Source organism: Octodon degus, unplaced genomic scaffold (assembly GCF_000260255.1).
Source record: "Octodon degus isolate 3935 unplaced genomic scaffold, OctDeg1.0 scaffold00027, whole genome shotgun sequence".
Taxonomy (NCBI): Eukaryota; Metazoa; Chordata; class Mammalia; order Rodentia; family Octodontidae; genus Octodon; species Octodon degus.
In genome coordinates this window covers 1,003,106-1,019,385 of record NW_004524603.1, presented here as the reverse complement: position 1 = coordinate 1,019,385, position 16,280 = coordinate 1,003,106, and the positions used below count along the sequence as shown (strand labels likewise).

The 16,280-nt window shown below is 54.2% G+C and overlaps 1 protein-coding gene across 3 annotated transcripts in view; it reads right to left on the bottom strand.

Moving 5' to 3' along the window:
* Ptprn2 (protein tyrosine phosphatase, receptor type N2) overlaps positions 1 to 16,280 on the bottom strand; it is a 553,794-nt gene that overhangs the window by 76,890 nt on the left and 460,624 nt on the right. For all 3 annotated transcript variants that reach the window (XM_023712770.1, XM_023712771.1, XM_023712772.1), the window contains exon 12: positions 10,165 to 10,377. In XM_023712770.1, the coding sequence (XP_023568538.1) occupies positions 10,165 to 10,377 (213 nt within the window). The remainder of the gene's footprint in view (positions 1 to 10,164; positions 10,378 to 16,280) is intronic.

Genomic DNA, 16,280 nt, shown 5'->3' with positions numbered 1-16,280 from the left:
CCACAGCGTGTGTGGGGAGGCTGGGGCCACACCGCTGGGGGCACGCCGAGAGAGGTGTCAGGACGCTGGGCCACGCTCGCCCTGCAGAGCACACGGCCAGGCCAAGCAGGAGGCAGGCTGTCGTGGGCTGCGGCTCCATGGGGACCCAGTTCTACTGCCTCTGGGGTGTCTGCACAATTGCCACTGGCAGACCAAGGGGCACACGGTGCCCACGTCCCACACATGTGCACAGGCCTACCACGTGCCAGGGAAGGTGCTGTGCAGAGGCACTCTGGGTTAGCTGCAGAGACCAAGGCACGGCCCTACCTACTGTCCCCTGTTGTCCCTTCCCTACCAAACTGACCCTCTCACCCCACGTCCCCTCCTCAAGGCTACGCCCTGAGGGCCCAGTGGGTGGCACCCACCCAGGAACACACAGCTGCTTTATTTGAAAGGCTGATTCCACATTAGCAAAGCAACCACAACAGCTCCAGGATAAGCAGCATTTACCAAGCACCACTGAGGAATTTTCCCCATCTTGCAAGATGTTCTCTCTCTCAAAATAAACCTTGAAGACGCAGACCTGACCTGAGCAGCAGAGAAGGAGTCGGAGCACCTTGACAGCAGCCCGTCCTTGAGCTGCTCGTCCCTCCCCCTCTGTCCCTCCCCCTCTGTCCCTCCTCCTCTGTCCCTCTTCCTACACCTCCTTGCCCCGCTCAGCCTCTCCCAGGGGGCACCCCTGGGTGCTGGACAGACACGTGTCCCCTAACACGTGCTGTGACACCACTTGCCGGCTGACACGTCTGGATGTGTCTGTGCGTCTCCTGCTGCCCCCTGGTTGGTGGCAGGAAGCAGTGATGCGTACACATAGGCCTCTCCACGCTCCCGCAGCTGGCATGGCGCCCACGGCGAGGGCTGGGCTACAGATGACCCACGTGTGCAGCTGCAGCTGTGTGCCGGCCGTGCCCTCCTGTCTCCCCCACGACTCCTACCTTGGCGGGCACCCGACAGCACACAGTCAAGAGTGGGAAGCTACCACAGATGAAGGCCTGGATCCAGGCTTTGCTCTCAGATGACCTGGGCAGTACCTCAAGTGCTCTAATAAAGGCTGAAATTTCAGGTATTGGGGAGCACGTACTAATGGACACTGGTCACACTTCTGGGTGGAACAGGGGCCTGGCCACTCTGGCCACCCCTCGAAAGGCAGTCCCAGCAACATACATCTTGAATGCAGCTCAGGGAGACGACTCATTCCCCACGGGGGGCCCAGGGATCCCCAAGAAGCCGGCAGTGGCTTTCACGTGAGCAGAGCCATGCTGATGGTCCCCGTGGGCACCATGGCCCCTGTCCCACATTCAGACACTCACTGGGAACAGCCAGGCTAGGGAGAAAGAAGCCAGCACCTTCTTGCAGCTTGGTCAGCATGGCCTGGCTAAGAGCAGCTATTTTCTTCAAGAAACTTCTACCACTTTCCTGATGTCCTTGTTGCTTAGAAGTCGTGAGTGACCACTGGCACCCTTGTCGCTGTCCCCGGCTGCATCTACAGCATGGAGCACCTGGTGGCAGCTTCATGTACACAGGTGCTGTTCTGAGGCTGGACGTGGGGGCTGGCTTTCCAGAGAGTTCTAGGCGGCTCTCCTGGCCTGTGCCTCATCCGCCAATATCTTAGTTCAATCCATCGATTCGTGGTATTGAACACTGAAGGTCCCTTGCCAGGGCTGTGAGATGCAGGACATGCACATGAGGAAAGCAAGTGATGCGGGAGCAAGTGCCTCAGATCTTGGGATGACGGATTGTCACTGCGGCTATGCAGGGACAGCGGGTCAGTGCTGGGTGGTGCCGTGCAGGGCAGCGCTGGGTCCCCGGCTGGTCCCCTGGCTGGGGTGCAGGTCCCACACCCCGGGGCTAACAGATGGCGGAAGTTGGGAGGTGGGAGGGTGGAACAAAGCCTCAGAGCAGGCAGCACGGGGTTCCGCGGGCTGCAAGGAGCGGCCAGGACAAAGGGCATTCAGGGCCTTCTGCTCACGCTCTTCATTAAGCCACAGGGCAGGGCCATGAGCGTCGGGCAGCAGCTGCTCAGCCTGTGTGCTCCAGGCCGCCCATCGCCCTGGCCCAGTGGTCCCGTCCTGCACCACTGGGGGCGATCTGAGTGTGTGGGCCGGGAGCAGCTGGGCCAGGGCTGGGGCTTGTGGGCAAGGGTCTCTGATGTCCAGTCGCGGGCTCCAAGCTCCACAGCCGATCGTCTTCCTGATGCATCCTCTGCCCCCAGGGGCTGGTGATTCAGGCTAGGGGACGCGAGAAGGTGAGCCTAGGTGCTGCAGGGCCACTTCTCTAACTCAGCGCTGTTCTACCTCAACACTTGTGTCCAGCCGGGGGCCAGACAGCAGGGACGCATGTGGCCAGAGGGGGCACCCTGGCCACAGTCAGAGAGGAGACTCTGGGAACGAGTGACCACCTTTCCCCTCAAATTTCAATTTCACATTTGGGGACCATTTCATTCTTAGTATGTTTAGTCTTATATCTGGCAGAGCAGAAGATCATAAAGTGGGTAAAAATGACCTCAAGACCTCTAAATCCTGGGATAACTTCCATTGCAACACATTATTTTGCTTTATAGCAAATCCATATTCTATTTCCCCCCACTCACGTATGTCTTTGCTTCGTCTTTTGGTGTCGGGCTGAGCCCAGGGCTGGGGCTCCAGGAGGACACCCTCCCTGCCTGCACCCCAGCCCCGGCAGCCCCATTCTGGTGTAAGAGTGCTTTAGGGAAAGCAGAAGGCGCAATTCCGCTCCTCCCCGCAAGGCTCGGCTTTGCTCTCCTTACAGAAGAAAACGTGGGGGGATGTGGCACTGAGCCATTGAGGAATCAGGCCTCCTGTGTTGGTGGAGAACCTGAGTCCAACCACACACTGGTGCTGGTGTCACCCGGCACACCTGTCACCTGCAATCACTTCCAACTGGCTGGCGAGCAGCCATCACAGGGTCACCCCAAGGTGAGGTCCACGAGCCGCGCCCCTGTGCCTTAGCATGCGCAGATATGCAATTTCAAGGGTGTGGCCTCGCTTGCTGACCCACATGGTCACAGTGACTGCCCAGCAGTGCCCACAAGACACTGGATGTGCTGGCTCCCTTAGCTTATGCAGTAACAGGTCTTGAAAGAGTACCTGCTCACACCTACCCCTGTCCTGCATGGTTCTTTTGTACAAATTCTTATGCCTGTGACAGAGAAATAAGCATCCACACTTTCCTCCTGACCACTGCACCCTCTCAGGGCAGAAACTCAGGACATTGAGTTTGGAGCAGCCAGCTCTCTTGACAGGTCACTGAAGGCCTAGACAGACCGCGTCTCAGGGCTCCTAGAGGGGGCAGCAGCCTGGTGCTGCAGCCCTGAAGCTGTGTGGCATCACACTTGGCCTGCCGACCTCAGGGGCAGGGGCCCTGACCATGCAGGGAGGCCTCTCTCCCTGATGTCCCATGTGCCCTATCTGGCCACCAGGCATCATCACAGTGCAACACGTCCCCCTGGGCTGAACTCTGGCCTTCATCACTGCGGCCACGTCCTGTACACACATAAAACCAAGTACAATAAGTTCTTGTTGGCTGAGAAAACGTGGAGCCCAAGGTGTCTGGGTGACCCCCACAGGAAGGGTCCGGGGCAGACAGTAGCAGCCTGCAGCACCCCCCAAGGGTGGATGCGGAGTGGCCTCCCCAGGGGTGGCCTTTGTAGACTGCGCCTGGTGGGCACCCTAGGCCCGGAGAGGCCCACGTGCATGTGGGCTGTGAGGTGCGCAGAGCCCTGTGGGAGGCACAGGGCAGGAGTGCAGGTGAGCTGGAGCGGGCACCTTTGCCTTCTGTGGCACAACCACCTTCTCCAGCCAGGTTAATAATGCAAAGGAAGTCACAAAATAAAAGCATAGCAGGAGGGAAACAAGGTGGAAGAACAGAGGGGGGAGGACAAAGGAAAGACTGTGAGGCGCCCCTCCACAGGGTGGGCTGGGGTGGGCACGCAGCCCTCGGAGCGGTGGGCGCAGATGTGTCGCCACCACAGGCCAGGCCATCCAAGGGCTTTCTCCCAGACCCCACGGACCCCATTTCTGCCTCCAGGCTGAGTGCTAGCCTGCCCTGGTACACCTGCTGCTGTCATGCCACGTGGCCACCCAGGGCCTTGCTCTACCCCCACCTGTGGCCTCCACCCACCCTCATCCATGGATCCACCCACCATGAGCTATTGGTGAGAATCCTCGGCCCACGGCTGGCGCACACCCCACTATGTCACCTCAGTGTCACACAGGTCCCTCCTGTCACCACATGCAGCCTGACTGTGGGCTAGCATTTCGCTGGGCTCTTGCATACTGGAGACATGGAGGTCTGCTCCTGAGTCCCCCAGGCCTGCCCCATGTGGTGCTTGGGGCAGCAGTCCACAGTGGGCACAGAGGAGAGGTCTGTCATGGGTGCTCTGTGGGGTGGCTGCAGCCTGGAGTCTGCCCAAGCCCTACCCAGAGGGTAAGGCAAGGTGGCTTTGGCTATGTATGCCTCCACCTGCCTCATGTGGCTGTGAAGTGACAACTCAGGGACCTTCTGGGCACTGCTGGGAAGGCACACCTGGCAGCCTGGGACAGCTGAGGGCTCTCTGACAGGCTTCCACTGGCACTCTGGGGTTGCCATCACGGAATGGTCTCACGCTCGCTGCAGACACCCACCCTGCCCCAGCCCTCTTGCTGTTGAGCTTCTTTCCCTCAGGCCTTGGGACGCTCCTGCCTCTGTGCCAGAGAGCAGGACCAGGTGGTCGGGAAAGCTGGCCAGCATGTAGCAGAGGCTGGGTCAGTCATCCCGCACCCCTTTTCCTCACTCCGGGGAAGAGGGGTTCAGCATGCCCAGGTTTGCTGATCACCAGCAATATCAGAGCAACAAAAGGAGCCCCTGAACTCAGGCTGCAGGCTGCTCGAGCATCTAACATCGAGTCCCCTGCTCCCTACACCCTGCCGAGTGCTGTCTTTAATCATGCTGATCTAATTACTCCTGTCTGACCAGGGCAGGCAGGACTTTACCTCATGCTCCGCTGTTCCCTGTGTCAAGGAGTTTGCATGGGCCGAGCCGCAGCACAGGCCCAGACACGCTGGTTGGAAAGCACACACCTGAAAGTTTGGGGTGTCTGAGCACGGTGCGTTACTAGTGGGTGCTGGTCTTCCGGAAGAATGTCCCGACCCACAGTGAGAAGGCATGCAGCACATTCACGCAAGCTTACAAAACACATGGATCATCTGAAAGCACGGGGGATGAAATGTGCTCCTTTACCCTCAGCAGGGCAAAAGCTTTGCAAGTTTGCCTTAGACGTCACATTTCTGCCTCAGAAAGCATGAGGTCTGGTGCCAACTGAACGACCCTGGCTTTATCTGCAAATAGGTCCTGGAGCATCGCAGGGCATGGGGGCCCACAAGGAGCGGGACGCCTCCCCTCCAGGCCCTGGGCCGGGGCGGGGGGACACATGCCTGTGAACCACGCCAGCAGGATGCCTGTAGGCCGCCAGCTTCCCTCGGCAAGGGAAATTAGAAAGCTCCCGCCTTCCCAGCTTTTCCCATGTTGCAATGAGAGGAAGTTCTTTAATAACATGTTTGCAAGGACCCTTCCCATTCTGAAGCAGGATTTAGCTTCTTGAATACTTATAAAAAACCTCACACAGCCTGTTATTTCAACCTGGAAGTTTAAATATAAAGCCAGATCATCCACACTAAGGCACACAGCTGATGGAGTAGAGAGGCCTTGGAGAAACTCGTGGTAGAGTCAAGCAAACCTTGGGAAAACTGTTTCCTGACTTAACTGGAAACACCCTGTCCTTTTCCATTTACATGAGGCGTGATTACCAATTTCAGAAGGTTAAACTCACCTAGAAAAAGAGGTCTCTGGATTCATAAGAGGACCCAGCAGGTGACAACCTGCACCCCACATAAGAAATGGGCTTCCTTTGCCAGAGGTGAGAAATCAGGGCGCCTGTGAGCCATCAGCCCAAGTCTGCAAGCACCCCAAATAGCAGCAGCTGTGTGCACCCTGCCATTGCACGATGCTCACGTGACAGTGGGCACCCGGGCAGCCTGCATGCGCACTCAGCTCTGCTCATGGGGGTCCCTGCAGCCCCAGCGCGTGCCTTTCTCTGGGTTTGGTTCCAAAGGCCTCAAGTGCACAAGAAAACCTGCTGGGTGTTGTGAAATAACCATCAAAAGAGAACTTGCTGCAAATTCTGCAGGAGCCTCTGCCTTGGTGTCGGGGAGGGAGAACGGATGGGCAGAATACTAAACTTGCTGCTCACAGATGATCAAAGCCTCAAAGAAGTGGATGCAACATTCAAAGGGGTTTGGAGAGAAAAAGGGGAGAATGTCTTGAATCATCTAACAACATATTTTTTGTTGCAGTTTTATCCAACCACCTTCCTTAGAAGTGGGACAGCTGCATGAAATAATGCATAAGATATACTTGTCTGAAACTTGACAATTCCCACTCTCTCTGTGGGTGTGTCCACGTGAGCACACTTGGATCCACATGTTACATGGATGCAACATGCTATCCTAATCTGAAAGACTAGAAATAAGCAAAATCTGTTTTTAGATAATAAAGTACAAATTTAATCCAAATATAGTATGTTGCATGTACTTTGACATAAAAATTCACTGAAACAAAAGGGAAAAGTTTGGCAGTAATATCCTATTGAAAATAACTTTTAAATATATCCTTCAGATAATTCAGGAAGTTAGTCTACCCAGCTTTTGAAGTATGCGCAAATGAAGCTTTGCTGGATTATCGTATGGGATTGGTATCTTGGAAGAACATCAAAAGTAAGTCTGCCAAAAAGATCTGGTTTTATCAATAAGTAAAGCAAAAACAAATACCACATATACCCCGCACATATAAATTCAGAAAGTCATGGATCCTGATGGTACTGGGACCAGGCCTACCTGGAAGAAGGAGATATAGAGGTTTACCTTAGAATCTCAGCATCCAAGGCTGCAGAGAACAATTTTGAGAAAGGGATACTCAGGGACTGCTGTGACCCGTGGCCTGGGCTCTGTGGCTCCGTGCACCAGGGTGGCACAGGCTGTCCTCACCACATTCAGTAGAGGGCTTCCAGGCCACTGCTGGGGCCCTCCTTGGCTCCTGCTGAGTGTCCTCAGCAGCACTAAGCCAGCGCTAAGCAGGGACACAGGGACTGTCTTTTTGGAGTGGCATGGCTGCCCTCTAGCACTGTCACCCTCGTGCCACTGGGACACCGCACACTGCACCTCCCTTACTTCTGTATGAATGCCCAGCTCTCTCCCTTCCAGAAGACAGGCCCTGAGAGCTGATGTCAATAGAGCTTCAGATATTGTTGTGGTCATCCTACTGTCCCCAGGCTGTTACACTGGCTTCTTTTTTTATGAATATATTAGGGGGAAAGAAAGCTCCTGTCTGAGAGAGGGTCAGAAGCGGGGCCCAAAGAGGATAGCTTCTAAAAACTTCAAAAACTTCCAGGAAGTGCAGGAAGTGTGTACACCATGCCCCATGAGATGAAGCATAATGTCAAACTGCTCAATCTTCCCTGTCCCCCAGCAACAGAATTACAGTGAGCTTACTACAGCTTTACTGTATTGTAAAAGTTTAATGATATAAAGCTAAGTACGCTGGGCCAGCGAGATAGCTTAGTGGACTAAGCGCCTGCTTTGACAAGCACAGAGACCAGGCTTTGATCCTCGGTGCTGCATGCTGTGTCCACCCCACCCCCGGAGAGCGCTGAGCCAGCAACCGAGTTGGGGCGTGGTGGCGCACACCTGTAATCCCAGCGCTGGAGAGGCTGAAAGCAGGAGGATCACTACCAGTCCAAGCTGTGTAGTGAGATCCTGCACCAAATACATAAATGAGGGGAAAAAAAGGGATAAGTACGCTGAGGCGACTAGACGCTTTCCCTGCAATGTGCTGTTTTATGTTTGCAATACTTGAAAAACTTTTATAAGACTTTTAAACTTGAAGTGTATCTCAGTGGCAGCTACAAAAAACAGGAAGAGATACAGATGCGTTCATGAATGAACATCTGCTTCATTCACCAACGTGCCCGTCTTGTAACCACAATGGCTTCAATTCTAAGTATGTCCCCAGCTAACTCCAAAGCCGAAATCCTGAGGTCCTCGATCTGGGGGCAGCACCCTGCCCTGCTGTGCAGGGGTTTGCTCCAGAGGGGTGGCAACACACCCCACTACCCAGGAGGCTCTCTGAGCATGTCTGGGAGTGATTTCAGAACAAAGCACAATAAAAATATTCACAACGATTTCCAAATTTTCCTAGATCATATTTTTAAAGAAAAGTTTTCTTCCGTCTTTCCCCCTTTTTATTAATCTGGATTGAAGAAAAGCACACATTTCATTTATTGTCTGGATTACAGATTCTTATTAAACAAACCAGAGCTCATTATAAAATCAATATCAACTTACCCACCATGTCCCCAGGAGGAACACAAAAGGTCACTCTAAGAAATTCAAACAATTTTCCTCCTGGAAGGGCATGATTTTAATTACAGATACTATTAATTAGAGCTGTCACTAGGAAGACTTTTTTTTCTGTTAATTATGACAAACTCGGTTCTAAGTATACATTTTCAACCTGTATTTTTGTAAAAATTAGTCATTTCTGCATGCAAGTCTAACCTTTCCATTCTATCAATATTTTATATTTGAATTTCAAGTATACAAAGGATGCTTTCTAGACATCTACGCCTGTAAGATCTTGCGTCTCTCACACTTGGAACAGAATGAGGTGATAATTTATTTATGTTCCGACACAGGGTTGGCCCTGAAGACCTGGCATCCTGTACGGATGGCCCTGCTCAACAGAACTTCTGGGTAAATTCTTACTAGTTTATGTGACATTTTTTTCAGACCGCTTCTTCAAACGCGGTTTTCCTTTTGCTTTGAAGCAAAGCTATGCACTGTGCCTGAAATGCCATCTCCATTTGAAGTTGCTACTCCTTTGCAATACAAGAATCATTCTGACCAGGTTTGTGACCCCTCCAAGAGGCGAGGGGTTTTCTCCATTCAGTGACAATACTAACAATTTTGAAATTAGAGGAGAAGCTATGTTGTGTTCTCTTTTACACACAGAAATTTTATGAATTCACTGCAACTCCTTACATGGGGCAGCTTAGGGTGGCCAAGGGGCAAAGTCCAGTCAGCTCCATGCCAGCTGGAGCCTCAGGCATCTCCGAGGAGCTGGCTAGTCTACCTGGGTAACCCTGATGACAGAACAACAACACTGACTTGTGTGGAACACATGAGTTATTTACATGCTGTTACATACAATGGTCATGTGGCCACAGATGACAAAGATCCGCCCACTGGGAGAAACCCTTGCCAACGCATATCGATTAAACTCTTAAAATGGTGATGAAGTGAACTGCTCCACCTTCTCAAATGAGGATACTGCACATACACAGAATTGACATACTTTACATTACAGAAACCAGATGTCTTGACTTGTAGATATGCCTGGCTTGCGCTGCTGTCTGGAGTCTCATTTTATTATGGAATGTTGTTAGATAGGACACACACTACAGAGCACCCCAGCATCCTGAGGTTCTGTTTCTGCCCCTCAGCTTCCGGGGCCCTCCAGGGGTGTCCGCTGGAGCTCAGCACCTCCCCATGCAGTGCCCACCACCTTCATGCAGACACGTGGTTTTATCTCCCATTTATCAGTGCTAGATTTCACTTTATCTGAGTCACAGCACAGGGTGGCGATGGATCAGGTCAAAGGGGCTTTTCATATAGAACCCTGAGAAAGTCGATGATTTAAGAGCCATCTTCAAACATCCACACAACCAATTCATCCTACAACTCTGGCATCTTTCATTAATAGTGGCCAAAACAAAGATAACAGATAATACATAATTCATGTATTATACTTTTTCCATATCTCTAATTAGCAACCTGCTTTCACAGCTAACACAAAACTCTCCAAGAACAGCGCAAGATTAATACAGAGCCATAAAGCTGCGGTTGCAAGGTATTTACATGAATGCTAATGAGAACTTTCAAATTGTCGTCATAAAAGAACCCAAACTATAAATAAACGAGCAAATGCTGGGTGTGGGGGAGGGCCCAAGGGCAAGTGAAAGATCTGCCTGTGCAGTGTGGATGCACCCAGCAAAGCCCGGAAGGACTCTCTTCTCACCTGGTAGGCCGCAGTGGCGTCTGCACTCGCGCCGCCCCCCAGGCCCGACAGCTTCTTCTTTAGCTTGTGGTGGGAGCTGTGGCGGAGGCAGTAGACGAGGCTGGAGGCCACGAGGACCCCCACGATGCAAGCCATGGACAGAAAGGTGAGCACGATGAACTTGATGGAGTCCTCCTGCTCTCTCCCGTGAGGCAGGAGCTTGAGCTTGCTGCTCTGCAGGATAAGGAGAGAGGCCACGTTAGCACTCCAGGGATCGCCACTGTCCAGAAAGCCAGCCTCTGCGCACCCTGAACACTCGTGCCAGGGGGCAGCCAGGGCACAGGCACCAGCCAACAGTGCTGGAGCCCCTCAAGGGGCGCAGGTGTGTTCCAATCCAGGGGCGGGAGATCCCAACTACAAGGGCCCCTGTCTGTTTCCTCGCTGGGGGCTTTTTTTTCTTTTCTTTTCACATTAATAAGTTATGTGAGGTGCTAGGCAGCTCATTTGCTGCCTGAGGTAACACCAAGCACGCAGCCCTGCCCACGCAGGAGCCAGGAACCCATGTCCTTGGGAGAGGTGGACCCGCAGACAGTGAGGCAGCAACCAAGTTACAGAGTCGGCAGCGCTCCACAGAACGCGCCACCCCGACCTGTGGAGATCCTGCTAGCCCGAAAGGCCCCGCCTGCCTTGGCACATCCTGAGTCCAGCCGCGCCAGACACCTCCGTGTACCTCCGAATCCACCGGGCCGGCGCCAGGGAATGGGCCCCACGGAAGTGCACCCTTCAGTCCGCGTTCATGCCCTCAGCCTCCCTGGGCCCTCGCGGGGTGCCAGTCACCGGTCTCCAGGGCAAGGAGCCCGGGTGCCCCTCATTAGCTTCTTTAGGAGGTGCATTAGAGGCAATTAAAAGCGCCGCGGGTGAAAGGATGGCTGCCGGCATATCGCCCGCGACTCCGGCCGAGCCCCCCGCAATTACCCGGGAAATGAATGGCAAAGCACGCCCTGCCTCGGCCCTGGTTGCTACAAGACGAGAACAATTAGCAAACTCCTTTCCACCACCTAATTTCGCGTGGTAACAAAATGGATTTTTCCCCATGAATGCCTGGCCGGCCTATTCATTATCTCTCCTCTATTAGTAATTTTCTGCTCCGCATTCAGCCTCCCAACTCTTCATTTCCTCCTGCCTCCGAGTGTACACAGCGCCTCTTATGTCAGGCCGGGCCCATTTTTATCTTGTAATCATAAAGGCCACCAAAGCAATTATCGCCGGTCTTGACTGGAAAAGCTGGTCATTAATTAGCCTCCTTTTGCCTTCCGCGCGCGGATTAGCGGGCGCCGGGACCGAGTTAATGGAAACGCGGGTTCAATGAGAAAGGACGCCCGGATTTGCTGCCTAGATGCGCGCCGGCTAGGAGGACGCGGGGTGCTGGGCGCTGAGCGGACGGCGAGCGGGAAGGGGGCGAGCGCGGGAGGGGCAGGGGGCGCCGGAGACCCCCGCCCGCCCGCCAGCCCGCCCGCGCCGTCCGTGCCCCGCAGCCGCGCCGCGCAGAAGTCGCGGGGCACCCCGCCACCAGAGCCACCCGCAGGTCCCGGCGCCCCGCCGCCGGGAGGCCCGCGGATCCCGCGTGGCCGCAGCGTCCCCAAGCGTCTCGGGTCGCGCCTCGCCCGGGCACACGGTTAAGAACGGGGCTTCGCGAGCCTCCGCGGGCCAGGCGGGACCCGCCCGGTGCGAGCCCCGGGACTGCGCGGGCTCCTCCCGGGGCGCAGCGGCCTCGGTCGCCACGGACCGCCAGGCCCCAGCGGGAAGCGGGACGGCACAGAGGGCCTGGACTTTACTCAAAGGTCAAAGACAAATGTCAAGGAGAGATGGTGCGGATCTGGGCTCACGCCTCCTGGGCCCCGCTGGATCTCAGGCACTGGGCAGAGGAGGGAACCCCGCTTCCCTGAGTCGCGAAGCTCACTCATGCCTCTGCCCCGGCCTGCGCTGCCCCGGGGTGGGGGGAACGACCATGCCCTGAGCTGGGTACCAGAGTCCCTCAGGGGCCGAGATCTCCAGCGGGGCCGCTCCGGAGGGCCCCGCGTCTGACCTTGAAGCTTTGACCCTAGGGGAAGAGGCGGTGGAACCTTAAAAGTCACCTTTCCTGTCGCCCTCTCCCCGACCCCCCAGCAGCCCACAGGCCCCATCTAGCATTGGGCAGGAGGGTGGGTGGCCGGGGAAATGGGCTACAGATCTCACTTTAGGAATCCCGGAATAAACGAGAATAAAAGAAACTTCGAATGGTAGCAGCAAAGCCCTTTCTGGACATCGTGTTGGAGTTTAAGTAACTTTACAATTACTTTACTTCATTGCTTTCCGTAGAGTTAAAAGCATACTTAGCCCTCTCAACCAGGCAGGTCTGAGAAGGGCGCTCAGAGTCCCAGTGCTCACGGTGCAGACCTAGCCCCCCTGCTCCTGCTCTCCAGAGGAGTGGCTGGTGGGGGCCACAGGTGCTTTCCTGGGGCTGGGCCGGAAGACAGCCCAGACTAATTAGAAGCATCTTATCAGTCTTGACTTGAAATTGAAAGAAAACGATGTTTAAATATTTATGACTTTGACATTTGCAGGCAGCCATCTTTTAAAAGCAGACCACCTTCTGGGCCGCCCAGGGCTCTAGCCGAAGTTTGGAGTGAAGAGGAGAGGGTGGAAAACGGCGGTCCCCAGAAGCAGGGCACAGGCTGGTGACGAGCGTCCCACGGAAGGGGCACACTCACCAGCACTTTGGTGCCAAGCTGGCAGGGCGGGAACACTGCTATGGCTTTTGAAGTAGTTGAGAATGAATAATCAGGCTGACTACGTCGTCGTTCAGATTCATCTTGAGAGGGGAGGTGAAGCGCAGGGGCGCACATTGCCTCCCATCTCCACCTGCAACTCCTCAAATGGAGACTGCACAGGATTGAAAAAGTTGTGATCCAAGTGAGTGTGCTGGCATAGTGGCAATCTGTGGAACTGCTCTTAGAAATCGGTCTGCAGGCACGGCTCTGCCTGGCTTAGCCTGCTGACCTGTGCTGATAAGCCAAGGTGCCCGGCTCGGGCGCAGGCTCCTCTGAGCCCTATCTGGCCAATGCCCTCAGATCAGCTTCCCCACACCTACCTAGTCCAAGAAGAAGGTTAAAAGAAAAGAAAAAGGGACACTGCAGGCCCAGACTCAGTTGTGAGAACTGAGACAGCCACAGTACACAACTTTACAGTAAATATTGGTTGACAAGTAGCAAAGTCTAGCATTTTTGCAAGGCTACACGGCATAAAGAGTCCACAAGACCATTGTCTGAGTCACCGAGTTGCAATTTTAAACGACTCTTGTACTAAAAGCAGGTAGAGACACAGGTGTTCAAGTTTACCCATGTAAACTTCTAGCATTGCCGCTGCATTTGCTTGTGCCATTTTTAAGGGATCTGACTTGCAAGCAGCACCAGCCTGTGTTGTTTGCATTCTCTGAAGGGTAGCAGAGCCCTTCACTAAGAATGAGGGGAGGCATTCCCCTCCGCTCCTGGGTGAGGGTCATGCTCTGCAAGGGTGGGCATTACTCTAATTAGAGACCTTTTCCCCTGTAAAATACCAAAAGTAGTTTTAGAATTAATTAATGAGTTACTATTACGAGTTTGTCTTTGGTTTACTATGTGAGCATCTTAGAATTATTTGGAGATTTATGCTAAAAGTATTAAAATATATTTACTAAAATATGATAACTACCACTTTAATGCTGGTCACAATTTTTCCCAGTTTTCAAGCCAGGACAAATGACCATATTTAAAAATCTGGGGGAGGGGTGTCTTACAATATTTTAAAAGTATTTTTTAAAGGTGTTAAGTGAACTATTTTTAATTTGGAATTTGCCACAGAATTCTAATAAATGAGAGAAGTCAGGCGGAAATAATCATGTATTAATTCTCTGCATTACAAAATCTTTTCAGAAGCTATTATCAGAGCAAGAGGCACTGCGGTCTGAATTCAGGGTGGGAGAAGTCCTTTGTGCTGCTGAAAGCTATTGTTCCTCTGTGCAGATGAAATTGTACTTGCAAATCTGCCATTCAAGTAGCCAAAAAAGGGGAGGGAGAGATGGGCAAAAGCAGAGAATCTCCAAGAAATAATGACTCTTAAATACAAACTCTAATGAAAATAAGTTGGAATGTACTGTCTTAAAATGGGCTATTTCTTGAGGCTTTTCAGGCATACACAAGAAAGTGGCCAAGCGAAAGATAAGTTGTTTATTTGCCATCTTTAAGCACTTCTAAAAATAACCGTTTTATAAAAATACTGTTTTTTAAGACACTAGGGAAGATTTACAATACTGACGTTAAAGGGAGGAAAACACCCGTGCACACTGATTTTTTTTAGCAGGGCTTCATAACCACATATCGTCCGGGCTGGATGAGAGAGGACCAGCCAGCTGAAAACAGGCCAGGGCGCGCCGAGGAAGCCTGCTCCCTCCCACCTGTCCCATTCACTGGCCGCAGCATTTTCACTACAGCAGAGCTCAAACTCGCCCCTGGCCTCGCGCGCCCAGTGCCTCAGAGCCCTGGGGTGTCCTGGAGTGCCTCCCTGGGCAGTGTTACCTAGGAAAACGACTTGTCCAGACGAGGACACCCCTTCCACGCCACCCCCAGCAAGGACGAAACCCACCCGGGACCTGGAACTTCATGCTTTGCCTGCCATGTCCAGGCCAGGAAGCCTGCTCTGGATTCGGCTGGATTCGGCTGGAGCCAGGGTTCAGGGAAGCCGGGGTGGCTTCCCGTCCCCTCCCCCGCCAGGAAGGAGACCTCAGCAGGCCGGCGACTTTCTCACCCCTGCCTCCCTGTCCCTTCCCCCCTCCTTAATTCAGGAGATCCCTACAGAGGTTGGAAAGAGCAGACCGTAGCACGGGACACAAAGGGTTGAGAGTCCCTGGGAGCTGGGGTATTCACAGCCTGAGAGTCCCCTTCCCAGCAGGGACAATGCCCTGGCCCAGGCTTACAGGCCACAAAGCACACTGTGCAGGGGAGGAGTGCACAACCCCCAAAACACCGCATCCAGCCCGCAATCTTGGACTTCTCAGCCCTGCCGCGGTGCACTTTGACCTCCCTGCTCTGGGGCTGTGTGGGCGCACCTGCTGGGTGGGTGGGCATTTCTTCACATGTGGGTGGGAAGTGCTGCCATCTCCCTCCTGGCACAAACCCCACTTCCGATCGCATTCACCTGGCCCTGCAGCAAGGGATCTGGGTCAGCTTGGAAGAACTCTGGGACACTCTGCACCCTGGACTCCAGGCCAGGAGCCTCCCAGGACAGCAGGGACCAGTGAACTTAGGTTGGCCAAGGGTGCATGTGGGGGTGGGCGCAGAGGTGTGACCGAGGGACTGCAGCCCCCGCGCATCCCTCAGGGAGCCTCTGAGCTGTCCTTGGAGATTGTACTGGATGCAGCGTTCTGGTGACTACAGAAACGGTCCCTCCTGCCCGAGGCCAGCCTAGAGCACTGTGAGCTTAGTGCAGAGGCCCCAGAAAGTCAGGAACCTCTGGCTCCAGGCCAGTGCTGCCCAGATCTTCACCCCTAAATTTGGGGCGCACAGACTGCCAGGGGTGGGGCTCCTAACCAAGTGGGGCAGTGTTCTATTACACCTCACTAGTCAGGGAGGAACTTCCTCCAAACTGCCCCAGCCAGAAGTTTCTCTGGCTCTGACAGTCGGGCACACCTGGAGGGGGGCACAGGTTCCCTCTGGGGGAGGGGACTCCGCTGCTCCCAGGCGACCCAGTCCCGCTGGAGGCTCAGAGGGCCCCCACTCTCTCCCACTTCCTCTTCGCAGCCCACTCGTCCTCTAACTTGCTGTGATGCCTGGACAGGGAAGGCGCTCCCGGACTCCGCCAAGAGGGTGAAGAGCGCCCCAAAACGCACGGAAAGGAAAATGCCCCACGCCGCTCCTCCCCGAGCCGGCTGCTTCTCAGTCCTTGCTGTCCATCTCCTTTCCCACATCCCTGCGCATTTTGGTGCTGAGCCTCCGCGACCCACTACCCGCTTGTCTCGGGTCCGAACTGCCCCAGTGGCCGGCGAGGCGAGGTGCAGGCTGAGAGCTATTGAACGCGGGAGAAGCTGGGCAGGCCGCGGTCCAGCCGCTAAGGCGGGGGTGGGG